The sequence below is a fragment of the Pelodiscus sinensis genome, chromosome 20 (assembly GCF_049634645.1).
Source record: "Pelodiscus sinensis isolate JC-2024 chromosome 20, ASM4963464v1, whole genome shotgun sequence".
NCBI classification, from domain to species: Eukaryota; Metazoa; Chordata; order Testudines; family Trionychidae; genus Pelodiscus; species Pelodiscus sinensis.
This window is the reverse complement of record NC_134730.1, coordinates 11068606-11085114: the sequence shown is the minus strand read 5'-3', so window position 1 is coordinate 11085114 and position 16509 is coordinate 11068606. Positions and strand designations below refer to the sequence as shown.

The window sequence follows — 16509 nt, the reverse complement described above, 5'->3', positions numbered from 1 at the left end:
GACCTGACATATAAGGTGCATCCATGAAGCAGTCAAAACCTACAATTTGAGAACTCAGCACACCAGCAAGAACAGTTATTTTATAGTACCTGTGGTTCTTCAAGATGTCTTGTCTGTGTAGATCCCAATTGAGGCCTGCATGAGGCACATGTGCACCTTGAATGGGATCTACACAGACCACGTGAATAACCTCTCTCTCCTAGACAGGAACATCAGGATTCTAAGAGATCAAAGCAGAACCCCAATTATGCAGGGATGTTGGGGGAAGAACAGGCCACTGAGTGGAGAATCTGGAGAGGTTAGACACTTCAAAGAACCAGAACAGGAGGGATTAACTGCCTTCCCTTTGAAGGTCTCAGACCATTGGGTCTGAAGCAGTACATACCCCCCACTCCAGTGGCTACGAAGGCTAATGGGGTTTCACCTGTGGCTAGTCGCTTTGACAATCTGGTTGTCCAATAATTTATGACAGACCTTGCTGCTATTGTTCCTCTGCTTCTGCTTTAAGTGTATCAGGGAAACACCAGGGTGCCTATTTTCTCAAACAACCCTTTTATAGTGCAACACAGAAAAAAACACTTTACTGCCCAGCAACAAGCTTCAGAGAAAACCCATCCATCAGCAGGGGGCACCGGGCCCTCGCTGTCTCTTTTCCTGGCAAGTCAGAAGGGTTGCTAAGCCAAAAAACATTTTCAGCATTGCTCAGTAGCAGACCTGCTTGGGTCTTTAAATCTGACCACATACCACCGAACCTCATCTTACCCGTGCAGCTGTGTGCTTCAGCAGCACTAGTTTGGCGTACAACTCTGCGGGTCCCGCCCCTGCTGTGCCCAAGGTGCCCCCTGTGCTGCCAGAGTTGTGCTGAGGTAAGCTGATAACAGGAGGGGGGAAATCTGCAAAGAAAGCAACAATAGCCCGGAACACACACACACACAAACACACACACACACACACATAGAACAACATGGGACACACTGCTGGTCTATGGCAGGGACATTGTACCCCTACAGCTTTCCTAGCATGATTGCTGTCCCTGTGTTTGTGTGTCCTGGCGCAGCACGGCAGTCCCTCTCCTTAGCCTGGGACAGAGGACATTGTGGGGATTCATTCTAATGACTATGTGGCACTTCCATAGCCTCTTTCATGCAAAGATCCTGGAGCACTTTACAAACATTAACCAGAGAGAGGCTGGTTTAATTAACCCTCCAGAGTAGTCTGTGGGGTAGGTAACTCTTAGTCCCATTTTACAGAAGGTGAAATTAAGGGACAGACAAGTTAACCAATTTTCTCTGTGCAAAGCAGCAAGTCAATGGCTGAGGCAAAATGGAACCCAGGAGTCCTGCCCCAAGCCCTTGCTCTGACCCCAAGCCCAGCTTCCTCTTGGGAAGTGGCGGCTTCAGAACTGTCTCTATTCAGCACTGAACAGCAGAGATGCCCCACCCCCACCGGAAGACAAAGATGCAGGAGGTGTTGCCCTTTCAGCCCAGTCCACACTAACAAATTAGACTGACCCAGTGATGGTGCTCAGGGCTGCAAAAACCATCATGCTGTAGTTAAGTCGGCCTAACTCCTGGTGTAGACCCAGCTAGGCTGACAGAAGAATCTTCTTTTGATTTAGCTACCCACTCCTGGGGAGATGGATTAACTATGCTGATGGCAAACCCCCTTCCCTCGATATAGGAAGAGTCTACACTCCAGTGGTAGAGCTGAAGTGCCATAACTGGACCTGGAGCAGCTGTAGTGTAGACATGCCCTTCATCTCACTGAGTCCAGTGTCCCGCTCTCGCAGGCAACCCTGGCACACAGTCCTAGTCCTAAATGTACCAAGCTCCACCTTAGAACAGCTTGGTCTCTTGCCTCCACTGCTCCTTGCCTCCACTGTTCCCCAACCTCTCTCCTCTGAATCCAACCTAAGTTTCTTCATGGCCAGTTTATTTTCATTTATTCTTGGGCCAACATTGTCCTTTATGTTAAATAGCAATACTTCCTCCTTGGGCTTCCCTCTCCCCCTATGTGTCCACAGAGAGCAGCCACACAAGAGCTTTTCTGCTGGCGGGTGTGGAGATGCAGCTTACATTGTGTGGTGCAGGGAGCACTTGATGCAGATGCCAGGGGTTTGGTCAGGAACTGCACCGGGCTGCTGGAAAGCTCCTCTCGCAGCTGTTCAAGCTGTCTCCTCTGACGAGCCAGGTTCTGGCGCTCCTATCTCGCCCCAAGGGGATGAGGAAGACAGAGAGAGAGAGAGAGATGGGCTGGTTTCTTGTGGCTTGGCATATTGTGGCACATAGGGAAAAAACCTCATGAGGGGGGACACCAGGATCTGATTACCTGGTGCAGGTGCTGCTCCTGCTGCTTCAGCCGTTCCAGCTGCTGCTCCATGGTACGCAGCCTCGTCTGGTGTTCTGACTCCACTTTCTTCGCCTCCAGCAGGGCTTGCTCCCCCTCCTCATACTTCTGCGAGGACAACTGGGGGACATGGCAACAAAGAGCATGAGTGGGGGGGAGCCAGGGTGTGACGGCGCCCAGGGGAGGGGAGGGGGCTGTGTACACACCTATGGAAACCCCCACTACACCCAGGCATGCATGAAAACCTGGTTTAATAACAATTCTTCAGACTTCCCTAGCTCTTCAGCCAACCATTGCCCCTGTTTTATCAAGGCAGGGAGCTATCACTATCCCCAAGGCAGAGAGAGAAAAGTGGAAGAGCTGGGAACTAAAGACCCAGTCTCAAGCCCCTACAGTGCTGCCTCCACTTCCTGCATGCCCTTTCCTGACTTCTAATGGGAAAGAGCCAAGGATGTGCTGATAGAAAGGGGCTAAGAGAGTAAGAGGAGTCTCCTTCATACCTTGCTCATGCTGTCAATCTCCTCTGCCCTCTGTTTGACGTGTACAGCAGCGACGTTAACCCTTTCCTTCTCGAGTCTCAGCTCCTGCCTCTCTCGCTCCAGAGATTCCCTTTCTCTAGCCAGCTGCTCCTCCTTAGCCCTCAGCTCACTGGCCTTGATTTTCAGATCTGCTTGTTCCTAGGAAGAGAGCATCATAGGTGATTATATATCACCTCCTTCCCCGAGAACATGCCCAAGTTCTCAGAAAGATCCACGATGGAACAGCCTCCAAACTCTGGGCCCACTGGAGGATTCTTCCCAGCCCCACATTCACTAGAGTGCTGGCTTTGTTTTGCAGGGGAAGGTCCCCAAGCATTAATGGGCAGGCTGTTTTCTTCACCCTGCCCAGACAGAGCAGCTGGCTCAGGAATTTGGGCCAGTCAGAGGAAGTGTTGGAAGGTTTCTCTGAACCCACATTATTCAGGGCGCCATGTCCCCCCCCCCACAGAAGATTCTTTCCTATGGCAGGAACACACGCTACAGACATCCTTGATGCTGAGAACATGCACCAATACTGGGAATTTGTCAGCAGCAATATTAGCACTGAATTATTAGCCACCCCCTAGTGATTTATAAAATACACCGACAATCAGATCTGTTCTTACTCTGCCACTGGGGGGAGAGAAAGAGACTTCCCCATGGTGCTGCTCGAAGGGGGCAGAACAGGGACCACATGGACGGGGGAGAAGATGCAGGAAGGCTACTTATATGTTACCATGGAATCACTGAGTGGCTGGTGAAGAAACACATCAGAAAGGCTCTGTCAGTTTGTCTAGCTGCCCTAGCACATCAGCTGACAAAGCTGAATTCAAGCCTTGCAGGACTGAAGCAGGAACAGGCTTTGCCATGGTACCTTTGCCAGGGTCATGATGGCCCCTTCTCTCTGGGAGTCTATCTGGAGGGCGCGGTCAACGTCACGCTCTGTCCGCTCTTTGCTCAGTTTCTGTTGGGTGTGGAACTCTGACCACTCCATGGCGAGCTTTCGACGCTCCTCAGCACACTTCTGCATAACCGACTTCTGCTCCTCCAGCAAGACGTTCTGGGGGAGCAAAGCATGAGACAGATGCAGCCAAGTCCTCCAAACCAGAGAGATGTAGGGAAGGTTGCCTTGAGGTCTGAGAGAGTACCCCTTCCATCAGGAAGAGTGGAACAGGGGCTCCTCATGCTGCTCTTCAAAAGGATTCCTGGCGCAATTCCGTGATGCCTCAGTGAAGTCCCACCTGGTTAATCTCTGAGTGGAACTGCTTCTTACCCCCAAACCTTCCACAGCTATTAGCTTAATATCCCTGAGCTACACTGAAATCTATGTGGATTAATTTCCATCCTGCCCCTTCTCCTGTCCTATTTTGACAGGAAAAGGATTTTTCTGGTGGCCTTGATGCCACCTGAATTAATGCTACATAATGGGAATGCTTCCTCCTTGAGATCATCATATTCATCTGACCTTTGCCCGCTCCAGCTCTTCCCTTTCCATGGCCAGCTGCTGGGTCATGACCCTCCGCTGTTCTTCTAGTGAGCGCTGTAGCGATTCCACTTTGGATTGTTCTGCCGTCACCCTCCAGCGTTCCTAGGGCACAGAGAAGGCAGCAGACATGGGGAATGCAATGCATGGGGGACATGTACCCACAGTACAATCATGCTTTAATCTGAAGTAGGTTTTTTTCCACTACCAGCTCCATTTCATTTGGCTTCACGACATCACCTGAATCTTGAAGGTTCAGGCCCTGTCCTGATTCTTCCCACCCGTCAGGAAGATAGTTTTCCACTTGTGCAAATAACCTGGACTCTCCTCACAGCTGTTGCAAGATACAAAATGGGATTTTCCACCAATGGGTCAGATCTCCCTCCAGCGGGGACATCAGCTTACTGGCTTTTCACATCATACCCCAAATAATTTTCCAATATGAGTATTTAACATGTAAGAAATTGGGTCTTGGCAAGGCCACTTAAAGCAAAGCACTTGGGTTTCTTACCCATTAGTAGAAATATGCACTAGTTATGAAGTCTGCATGCAGAGCTAGGTCTCATCTGGTGTTAGAAAAAGAACGGGAGATGTAGAGTTGCAAGACAAACTCAGGTCAGACAGAAGGTTACTGCTCCCGTGCTGGTGGGAGCCGTCCCTCCGTAGCTTTCAGGGGAGTTCCCATATTGGCTACAGAACATGCAGGCCTCTCCGTCAGAGCCATTAGCAACCAGAGGCTGAACGCACTGATTGTCAGCCTTGCCTCACCTGCTCCAGGAGACGAGTTTGCTCGCTCAACCTGGCCTCCATTTTAGCAATGACCTCCTGCAGCCGGCTCCGCTCTTCCTCCATGTCCCTCTGCTGCCGCATCAGTCTGTCCTGCAGCACTGAGGGGAGAAAAAACACTGTGCAGCAAACCACAGCCATTCACAGGCTAATCCCATGGTGCAGTGCAAGCCGCTGCAGTGTGTATCTTGTAAAAGAGTTGCAGGGCTGGACCCTCAGCTGGTTTAAACCAGTGTCATTCCAATGGCATTTACACTGGTTTACAACAGCTGGGAACCGACCCTCAGTCCCAGCTAGCTGAGATTGAGCCTCTGCTGGGAGTGCTGTCTGGCTACAGAACGTTCCTGGGAGCCACACGCTGAATGGAGGAGCTTTGGCACAGTTGTCTTGCTCAGGTACAGCCCTTGGCAAGCCATGGTTCTCTTCAGAAATGTAAGTGTGTAGCAGAGACCCAGGTGGGAACATCTGCTAGAGATGATGGACGATCTTGTGATTAAGACACTGGGCAGGGATCTGGGTCCAATTCTCTACCACAAACTCCCCATGTGCTTTTGGGCAAGTCATTAATCTCTCTGTGTGCCTCAGCTCCCTGTGTATAAAATGGGGGGAGAGATCAACTTGCTCTTTGTTTGCACAGTGCCTAACATAATGGAACCTGGTCTATGACTAAGGTTCCTAGATGCTTCTCAATATACAATGTCTCCTTCTGCACCTAAGTTCTTTGGGGCAGTGACTATGTGCGTACAGTGGAGTTCTGAGTGAGGTTAGGGCCCCTAGCTGCCACTGGAATAAATAACCATGACCACCGCTGCTAGACAAAAGAAAAAGCAGGTACCCCTGAGCTGTTCGTCCCGTTGACGGGCTCCAATCTCGAGCTCCTGTGATGTGTTGTGGTGAGTAGCCTCCACTTTGTAGGAGAGGTCGTTCAGGTTACTGGAAAACTTCTCCATCTGCTCAATGATACCATTCAGAGACCTGGAGGAGGAAAAGATGGGGTCATCCATTCCCACTGGGCTCCTGTTTTTAACATTATCATCATGTGATGAGGGGCTGGAAAGATTTGCCAACTCCAGGGCAAGGGGTGGCCACGCAGCAGGCTCCTCGGGCAGTGAATATGCACCGCTTTGCCTAGGAGCTTGAGCGGGTACGATAGCTCTGACCTGAACCTCTCCTGGTCAGGTAACCCCTCCCTTTGGTGGAGGACAGGACAGGAGATGCTTTTTCTCAGGGCAATGCAGAGGCCTCTAAACAAAGCTCATTTATTGACTGACAGAGCTCTTGAGGGCAATTTACTTGCTGAGCTGGTGGCTTCTGTGCAGACATCACCAGTGTCTGGGGTTCTCCCTTGCCCAACACGCCAGTTCTGCATCTGGGGACTGCTCCCATGGATTGCAGGGCCAGAAGGGACCCGTCACCCGCTAAGCTGGGTGCGTGTGACTTTTCCTCAGACGTTTCATGGAGGGATGCCGGGTTTATGGTCCATCTCGGCCCCGTAGCAGCTCTGTTTTTCAGAGACTCTCTGAGCTCTGCAGGGAAGAAGCAACCCTCTCAGCTGCTTGTTTTTCTCCTTCAGAACCAGAAAAGGAACCAAACTCCAGCACTACAGCAGGAGTCCCAAACTTCCAGTCCACTACTGTGCACACTCCCAGTCCGCAGGCCAGTCCTGGCCAAAGCGATTGCACAATCCAGGCCAGGACTCCGGGTGGGTGGGCAGGCCATTACTGGCTCCTTCCTGCCATTACCCCCTCCCCCATGGCACCTTTGTCCCAAGCACACGACTTTGGGGATCCCTGGGGAGGCCTAACCCTCTCCTGGCTCCTGAGTGGAACCCTCCCCTGCTTCCTCTGCAACCCCTGTTGTTGTGGAGAGTGAGGATGGGTGAGATGGCTGCCACAACATGGTGCTAGGTCCTCCCCAATGATCCCCAAAGCCACGTGCTCAGGGGACCGGGACCGGATGCTATGGGGAGGAAGAGGGCAGAGCAATGATGGGAAAGAGCAGAGCTTGCGGGCCAGTAAGGGACAGTACACACATTCTCCACCAGAAGTCCCAAGCCAGACTGTGCAATTGCTCCAGCTGGGATTGGCCTGCGGGCCAGGGGTTTGAGAACCACAGTCTACAGGAAGGGAAATGCAACAGCTGAAGGCCCAAGGGAAGGAGGCTGTTCTGGGAGGCAGCCAGTACCTGGTATGGGAGGTGGCACTGGTTACCGCGTCAATCTCCTGATCTTTCAGTCGTTTCAGCCTCTGCAGCTGCTCTTCATGATCTTTGCGCATCTCCTGAATGGACAGCCTGTGAGATCCAGAGGGGAGGACCCTGTTAATCACATCTAGTTACATAAGTTCCCTAGAGCACGTGCCACACTTGTGCTCAGACACATGGTTTTCATTGCCACAGCAAGAGCCCAGAGAAACACACAGTGAGAGCTGAATGGGAGCAGCCAGCTGATCTTGGCCCCCTTGCTGCAGGCCAGAGGGACTGTGGATGGCAGGGCCGGCTTTAGGAAGTGCGGGGCCCAATTCGAACCACTTTGGCGGGGCCCTCTCTCCCCCACCCAGGATTTTTGTTGAGCAAAAAAAACCACCACAACCAAAACACGCACCCACACAACAAACCACAACCACACACAAATATCACATCAGAAGTACATCTGATCAAAATGTAGTTGAGCATTTAAAAAAAAAAATGCCATCCTTTATTATGCAAAATTTTACACAAAATTAAATCAGTTGCCTTAAGTGTAGGTCAAATATTTTCAATTGCAAACTATCCAATTTTTTCAATAAAGTTTAAAGTTTGATTTTTAAAAAGTTACCAGAGAGCGCTGCAGTTTTCTGTTACATTGATTTACTTTTTAAATAGCAAAAATTGAGTCTTTGTTAAGAAAGTGTCAGTTCTGTGGTCAAATTCCAGTCCTTAGTGATTTCAACACCAATGATTTCACTAGGTAATATGGTACCTGACCACCATTACCTCCTTGCACTGCCCTTCAACACATTGCCTGCATGTTGAGTCCAAGGTCAGTCTAGACAAGATTTTATCAATGATTTTTTCTCAAGCGATCACTGAGACAAGACAAGGACTCTCAATTGATTCTAGTCAGCTCTGCCTTTAAACACTGGGGCTACGTCTACACTGGCCCCTTTTCCGAAAGGGGCATGTTAATTTCACAGGTCGTAATAGGGAAATCCGCGGGGGATTTAAATATCCCCCGCGGCATTTAAATAAAAATGTCCGCCGCTTTTTTCCGGCTTTTAGAAAAGCCGGAAAAGAGCATCTACACTGGCCCCAATCCTCCGGAAAAAAAGCCCTTTTCTGGAGGATCTTATTCCTACTTTGAAGGGCTTTTTTTCCGGAGGATCGGGGCCAGTGTAGACGCTCTTTTCCGGCTTTTCTAAAAGCCGGAAAAAAGCGGCGGACATTTTTATTTAAATGCCGCGGGGGATATTTAAATCCCCTGCGGATTTCCCTATTACGACCTGTGAAATTAACATGCCCCTTCCGGAAAAGGGGCCAATGTAGACGAGCCCTGAATGTAAAGTGTCAGATATAATTGAGGACTCCCAAATAGACTCTACACCACCAGAAATAAAACCTGTTTCCATCTTCGGTAACTTTCACTTAGATGTGACTCACTATCCTCTGCTTAGTGTTCAAGTTATGGTAGACCCTAAACCAGGTCATATTAAGTTCAGGTCTTTTAATCATACAATATGGATAACAACATTTCATTCTCCCAGCTCCAAGTCTTAAGTGAATTTCAACCCAAAAGAGCCAAAATTGATCACCTTGAAACAGCAAGTGTGTCTACTGATCTCTGTGGCAAAGTAAGTTGTCTATATAAATAAGGTCTGCTCCTGAAGCCTTTTCCTACAGTTAATTAACAGATGGCAGTAAATAGCTCATTCAGACCACTGGCAGATAATAGTTAGTCACCCTGACCAGTCATTAACCATAGTCATGGACTCACCCTACTCTCCATTGTCTCTATGATTCTCTGATGACCTGTGACAAAAAAGGAGGGTGGAAAGGGAAATGGAAGGGAGAGACCTCTCTAAATTTACCAATCAAAGAGCAGTATTGCCAAACCAAAAATCACAAGGAACACCTACACAAAGTTATAAGATTGGTCTACAAATCATAAGATATTTTAAAAATAAAACATGTTGGATTTTTATTGGCCTTTTGTTGAGTATTTAGGGTTCATGTTTTAAAGCTTTCCTCCTTAGCTGTAAGGCCCAGAAGTATAGAGAACATTTTTTAAATGAAAGCTGAGATTCCTACATAATCAACTGACTCCAGGCCTTTAAAAAAACACCAAATGTTTTGAGACTCATGGTAAAACAATGGAGGAATTCTTGTGAGCCTATGCTTTGCCCACAGTATAAATAAAAAACAAAACAAAACATCTTCTCCACTAAACATCCTAATGAGATACTGCAAATGGTGAATTGAATTCAACAGCTCCTGATATGAACAGGTATAAACCTAGTTTTTCATATTTGAGATGGGTTACCAGGAATCATACATGACAATATGAAATCTTTCCACTCTCAAGTCAGCATATTCACAAAGCACCTATAATTTTGATCCATTTTATATTATTTTCTCCCAGGGGCAACTGACCACTCCAGCCCCCTCACTACGCCATTGCCCCCCCTCCTGCAGATCTATCATCTTATGCACGTGCAAGATCCGTGAGAGCAGTCCCATGAATCTGCAGTTAGTGTCTGTGGCGCCTGCTTTTGGGTGGTGTCTCAATGCTGCCACATTCACCTCCAAAGAGGGGGCTTCCCTTCTTGCAGACCCCCAAGGTATCCACAGGTCCAGTCTCCTTTCAATGGGCCCACTTCCCAGGGCTCAATGATCTTGGATCTGGCTTCCATCCCCTCTCCAACCTTTGCAACTGCCCAGAGGTGCTCACCTTCCGCCTTATCCATTCCCACCTCATTCACCCCACAGGGACAGTCTCTGCCTCATTTGTCCTAGGGACTATTTTACCAAGACGTAATACAAAGTTTCCATTTAAAAGGACTCACTACAAAGCTAAAAACCTCAATGAGAGAATGATTAATACAGAGACATGTCTACATCTGCTGCAGGGAGACACCTCTGCCTGCCTCTACCCCTCTTCCCATTGCAAAGCGGGGGAGTGGAAGGAAAGAGTCTGAGGTCCATCCAACGGGACTGAAGCAGTCATGAGCAAGCCATGCCCGGGAGCCATTCTCCTGTTCATTGCTGGTGCAGTGTTGCTTCAGGCACGCTGAAATGCAGTCACCTGTAGGGTGGGGCTGGACAGCTGTTTAACACCTGCACAAGGTTTCAGGCAGGGGGCAGTGCGGGCTGCCTTCCTGCAGTGCCCCCATCAGAACTACTGTGCCCTCCTGGCTTAGGAAAAGAATAAACAGGAGGACTGGAAATTAACCCTCCCAGTCTCACGTCCCCTAGGCAGGGAATGAACCATCTACATTAGGCCCCAGCTGGAAATGTGGAGAAACTCCAGAGAAGATCAACACAAATGATGAAAGGTCTAGAGAACATGAAACATGAGGCAAGGCTGAAGAAATTGGCCTTGTTTACCTTGGAAAAGAGAAGACCAAAAAGGGACATGAGAGCAGCTTTCAAGTATCTAAAAGAGTATCACAAGGAAGAGGAAGAAAAATTGTTCTGCTTGGCCTCTGAGGTTAAGATGAGAAGCAATGGGCTTAAACTGCAGATATTTAAGACCAGAAACAAAATACAGGACTATGTAGCTCTTTAAAGACTAACAAGATGGTTTATTAGATGATTATTAGATGATTTATTAGTTCATCATCTAATAAACCATCTTGTTAGTCTTTAAAGTGCTACATAGTCCTGTATTTTGTTTCAGCTACACCAGACTAACACGGCTACATTTCTATCATTATTTAAGACCAGGTGAGACAGACACTGGTCAGGGATGAGCTAGGGCAATTCAACTTTGGAAGCCCCAGGGGCCACACTGATACTTACAGAACATGCTGAGGGCCTCAACTTAAGTGTGGTTGCATATGCAAGCAAATATATACAAATAGCTTCTCTCACACCAACAGGCATTAATATAAAGATGAAGGCAAGACTACACAACACAACATACAGGCCCCATTTAAGTCAGTTCTGCTGATATTAATAATACGCAATATTTACCCGATTTCTACCCATGTGACAGCACTTTTCATGAGCAATGACAGTCCAAGAATTTAACTACTAAAACACATATCAACAGAAGATCATTACACTGACTACTTTTTGGTTTTGGCTCCCACTCGCTGGCCATGTGTTGATCCCCACATAAACCCAAACTGCTCCGTGGGGCACAAACAAACTGGCCGTAGGCAGCATACCACGTTAATAATAAATATTTTTAAACCTTGACCTTTTCTCTCTGCTGCCCTGTCTCCTCTCCTTGCTCCATCATCTCCCCTGGTGCCTGCTGCCCCCCAACTCCTCAACCTCCTCTGCTGTCCTGACTCCTGCCCTTCTCACTGCCCTCAGCCCTCCTGCAACCTGCCCCCCTCCACCAGCCCTTCACTCCCCCCGTGCCCATTCCCCCAGTAGCCCCACTCTGATCAAGTGAGCTATGCCTCCTCATCCCCTCTTCCAACACCTCCATCTACACACCTGCCCTGCCTCTCTCCTCTGCTGCTGGTCCCTTCCCTGCAGGTGTCTGCCCTTCTGCTTCACCCGAGAAACCCCTGGCACCTGCACCTTCCCTTAGCCCTGCACCCTCCTGGTGCCTCCCCCTTCCCTTACTGCCCCTGCCCCCTTTGCCCTCTTTCCCTGATGGCCACCTCCTCACCACCCTCTGCCCCCCGTTTCCCTCATGCCCCTGTGCCTTCACACATGATTTGCTCCATCCCCACCTTTCTCATACCCACCCCTTCTTTAAAGCCTTCTCCCAGCACCTCCCCCTCTAGCCCCCAATGCCCTTCCCCTCTCCTCCCCACACATCACCCTGTCCCCCCTCCCACTGACACCTCCCCTCCTGCCCTTTCCCTCATTGTCTGCAGTGCACATGGCTCCCTGCCATTTGTCTCTTGGTGCCTTCCCCTTTCTTCCCCTTCCCCGCTCCACAAGCCTCTTCCCCAGCCCCTCCGCCGGTGCACAAGCCCCTTCCCTACCTTCCGCGTTGCAGGGTCGGAGCCTGCCTCCGGGCACTTTGAAAGTCCTGAGTGTGATGTGACATCACGCCCCGCCCGGGCCCCACCCACCTGCAACGCTGTGCATGGGCAGCAGCAGGCGGCGAAGGGAAGCCGCCCAGAGCCACGCACGGGGCCCGCTCCAGGTAAAGCTGGTGGAGAGACCCAGCTCCACATAGTGATGCAGCAGGGACCCCAGCTCTGAATTGTAACGTCAACCCCGGCGGGCTGGCACTTCTGGGTGCAGGGGCACAGGGCCCCCTTAGGTCTGGGGCCCGATTCGACCGAATCGGCCTAAGGCCGGCCCTGGTGGATGGTCACTGGATAAGTCTGTGGAGATAGCAGGTTTCCTCTAGCGATGAGCTAACTCTTACCCAGGCACAAGTGGAAGGGGGCGAATAATGTCTGGGCATCCCAAAGGACCCTACGTTGGTGAAGTCCCTGTGCAGTGACAGCCCCATGAGTGCCTGCCTCAGGTGATGTGGCCAAGGTGGAGCCGTGTTCAGGAGCCTGCTGATCAGAGTAGCTCGGTCTCCTCACAAGCAGATGCAAATGCTCCTGGTTAGCTGCACAACTCGGAGATCAGGACAAGCCTTTACTCTCTTCCCATCAGGCCTGGGGTAATTCTTCACTCCACTGTACTAGCCCGACTTGTCCTGACATCACAATCCCAGCTGAGCCCATTTTCCTGCTTGCTTACAGATTCAATGTCTTTCCAAGAGCACTGCCCCCTTTGGGAGGGGAATAATGTTGGAGCCCAGACCTCCAGCCAAGTTGGCTGCCCCTCCCATGGCCCTTCTTACCGTTGCAGCTCCCGCAGCCTCGCCACCTCCTGGGCCTTCTCCTGCTCCAGCTCTGCCAGCCTGCACTGCTGCTGGGCCAGGAGCTCAGACTTGGCCTGCTCTGCGCTTTGGCAGTGGGCCAGGTACTGCGCTGCCAGTTCCTCATTCTCCTGCCGCAATCTCGCCTCGCGCTGCCGGGAAGATTCCTCAATCACCTTCACACGGCTCCTGCCCACAGGGAGACAGGGAGCTGTTTGCACGGTGCCTGCTGGGCTGGGCTGTTGATGGGCACTTACGATCGGAACTATGATGCTGATGGGCCAGTTTTCAAATGCAGGATCCTAAATGTTGGTGTCGGCTACTGGTTAAAAGCTCTTTATATTTCTATCTAAACAGTTGATAGAACTTTTCATCGATAGATCATAAAGCACTTCCCAAAGGGGGCCCAATCCCCTTTTACAGATTGGGAAACTGAGGCACAGAGCAGTGAAGTGTCATGCCCAAAGTCACACAGCATGTCAGCAACCCAGGGGTGTGTCTAAACTACATGGCTCCGTCGACGGAGCCATTTAGATTAGGCAGGAGGGCAAAGGGAAATGAAGCGGCGATTTAAATAATCGCTGCTTCATTTAAATAAAAATGGCTGCCGCGCTGTGTCGATCAGCTGATTGTCGGCTCAGCACGGCAGTCTAGACGGGGATCTGCCAACCTCAGAACCCTTCGTCGGCAGATCCTTTATGCCTCGTGATCTTGTTTCTTTTTGTTGATCTTTTTGTTTCCTCTTGCATGTTTCTTTTATTTCTTTTATGCTTCGTCGGCAGATCCCCGTCTAGACTGCCGCACTGAGCAGACAATCAGCTGATCGGCACAATGCGGCGGCCATTTTTATTTAAATGAAGTGGCGATTATTTAAATCACCGCTTCATTTCCCTTTGCCGAGTAAACTAACCTACATGGCTCCGTCGACAGAGCCATGTAGTTTAGACATACCCTAGAAGTCCTCTGCTTCAACTGTACACTGAGCCAAGTACACACCCCAGATACGCTGTGGATCAGGCAGAACCCTGAGCATGGGGATGAACTGCATGTCTCTGGTGTGCATGTGCCTGGGGTGCAAACCCACAATACCTGTGTGCATTTTCAATGAGCTCCAAGTCTTCCTGATGACGCTGCTGTAAACTGTCCAGGAGCAGCTTCTGCTGATTCCTCTCCAGCTCCAGCTTCCGCACCTGATTGGGAAAGTCATGAAGATGGGCTAAAGAAAACCCATCTTGGATGGGGGTGCCCAGGGTCACCACGTCTTTAGGATCATAATATATTTTGTACAAAGTATGCCTTATGAGGTTATCATGTGAAAACCCATAATCTACTGCACATCATTGTCATGCTAAAATGTGTGTATCAATATTGCATATGGATTCTAGACTTATGATAGTTACTGAAACAGATTGTAGTTCTGGGTAAGTGGGTACTGTAGTTGTTGGTGCCAGCTGAATGCTACAAAATGGGAACAGTTCCTCCTTGAAACCATCACATTCATAAGCAGCATGACAACACCTGACCTATGCCTGCTCCAGAAAACAGTCTGTATTCTCAAATACAAAGGCAAACTGGTATGCCAGCTGGGTGCTAAAAGACCATTACTTATTCAACTGGAAACAGCAAGGGCAATGTTCCCTCTAAACTTTTCCATTCATCTGTGTATTTTTTCCATCCATGTATGGAATATATTTTTATGTGCCTGGAGGCAAGTACGAATGTGTACCACCAGAAGAAACAAAAACCCAGCTGTAGGAGCTCTGCTAATCAGCGGGGCGGCATATGAAACTCTCCTGAACTTATATAGGGAAAGCTGAGCAGAGGAGTTGTAAAGTATTTATAGTTCACTTGAAGGACAGCTGGCAGGGCCTGTACACAACAGAAATGCATGAGTCCATATCCCAACAAGGACTCTCCAAGGAAAAGCATCAGGATATAAGAACAAAGGGGAAAAGGCCTCAGGCCACCTCTCCTGCTGCATCTCTACTCATAGCAGCAAGATCATTTGAAAGACAAAGAACCATCACTGAATTGGGAGGAGTGGTCCTACACGGAAAACTTTTCAGTCAGCATGGACTGCTGGAAATTTAGGGTGAGAGAAATCCTTCTGCTTTCAAATCTTAGCTAGCTTGGTAATATTTGAGTCAGAAAATAGCTTGCATGTTTCTTTTATAACCAATTGCAACTTTTATGCCTATTCCACTTATAGTCACTTAAAATCAATCTGTCTTTATCTAATAAGTGTGCTTTAGTCTTTTATCCAAACCAGCAAGTCTGGACTGAAGTGTTTGGTGAATGTCCACTCAGGTAAAGAAAGGCTGGTACACAATCATTCCCTTTGATGGAATGACAGACTTTTAATGAACTGACACAGTTTAGGGGTGAGATCCTGAGCAGTGCAGGACACACATTCGGAGGTACAGGGTTAGGGAATTTGCCCTGTATATAGTTAGTGAGTGGCTGGCAGGGCATTCATGCTAATGACTATGTGTGAGCAGAGCCAGGAGAGGCTTCTTATCACTAGCAAAGCAGTGTAAAAGGCACCCTAGGCTGAAGAGTTAAAGGGACACAGTGGTTCAACAGTCCAGACTGTACCCTGGGGGATGTCAGCTGGCCTGCAGTCAGGCCCCCTCAAGAGCAAAACAGTGCACATGGAAAATGTCAGCGTTCACCTTTAGTGCAGGGATAAGTCATGGGTAGCAGCCTGCAGCTCTTCACAGAAAGCAGGAGTTTTGAGGTTGTGTTTGGTGGCTAGACTCCCTCCCTGCAACCCTGCACAGACTGTACCATCTCTGTTACCTGCCCAATTCCTCCCTCTGGGCAGGCATAAACCATGTCTCTGGCACCTGTAATCCTGCTGCCTTTTGGAGCCCTGGTATTTCCTTCCTAACTTACTATCACAGCCCAGTTCAACCACTCCTAGCTTGGCCCCAATGAAAAGACTAGTATGACTACTGAGAGACCAATCTTGCCTCTGCCCTCAGCCCAGCAGGCTGAGCCCCTCACCTGGCTCTCCAGCTCCGTGAGTCGAGTCTGGGCACTCAGCAGCTCCACCTGGTGCCCAGCCACATTCTCCCTCAGCTGTGCCTGCAAAGCTGCCAGCCTCTTCTCGTTCTCGCCGGCATTCAGCAAGCTCAGTGCCAGGGGCTCAGCCTGCAGGAGCTTCCAGAGGAGAGCAGGGAGGGGCAGAGGGAGACAAACAAGCCCTTTTAGAATGAAGAGTGGCAGAAGCACCCTGTTAGCCCAGCCGGACGCAGGATCCGCCTCTGGAAAAGTCACGTTCTGTCCTCACCTGCTGCTGCAGTAAAACCTGCGGGAGAGGAGCCCCAGACATGGCAACCTGCAGTGAAATAAAGAAAAACTCATCCACCTTCTCCTCTTAAAGGCCTCCACCC

At 49.7% G+C, this 16509-nt stretch overlaps 1 protein-coding gene across 1 annotated transcript in view; it reads right to left on the bottom strand.

The window, feature by feature from the left end:
- Positions 1-16509, bottom strand: part of FBF1 (Fas binding factor 1) — a 62013-nt gene that overhangs the window by 23530 nt on the left and 21974 nt on the right. Inside the window, exons 18-30 of the mRNA XM_075904265.1 lie at positions 16407-16454; positions 16121-16276; positions 14204-14304; positions 13097-13303; positions 7318-7425; positions 5969-6108; positions 5116-5234; positions 4330-4452; positions 3739-3924; positions 2847-3023; positions 2329-2466; positions 2076-2202; positions 763-893 (exon numbers count right to left, since the gene is read on the bottom strand). Of these exons, the coding sequence (XP_075760380.1) occupies positions 763-893; positions 2076-2202; positions 2329-2466; positions 2847-3023; positions 3739-3924; positions 4330-4452; positions 5116-5234; positions 5969-6108; positions 7318-7425; positions 13097-13303; positions 14204-14304; positions 16121-16276; positions 16407-16454 (1761 nt within the window). The remainder of the gene's footprint in view (positions 1-762; positions 894-2075; positions 2203-2328; positions 2467-2846; positions 3024-3738; positions 3925-4329; positions 4453-5115; positions 5235-5968; positions 6109-7317; positions 7426-13096; positions 13304-14203; positions 14305-16120; positions 16277-16406; positions 16455-16509) is intronic.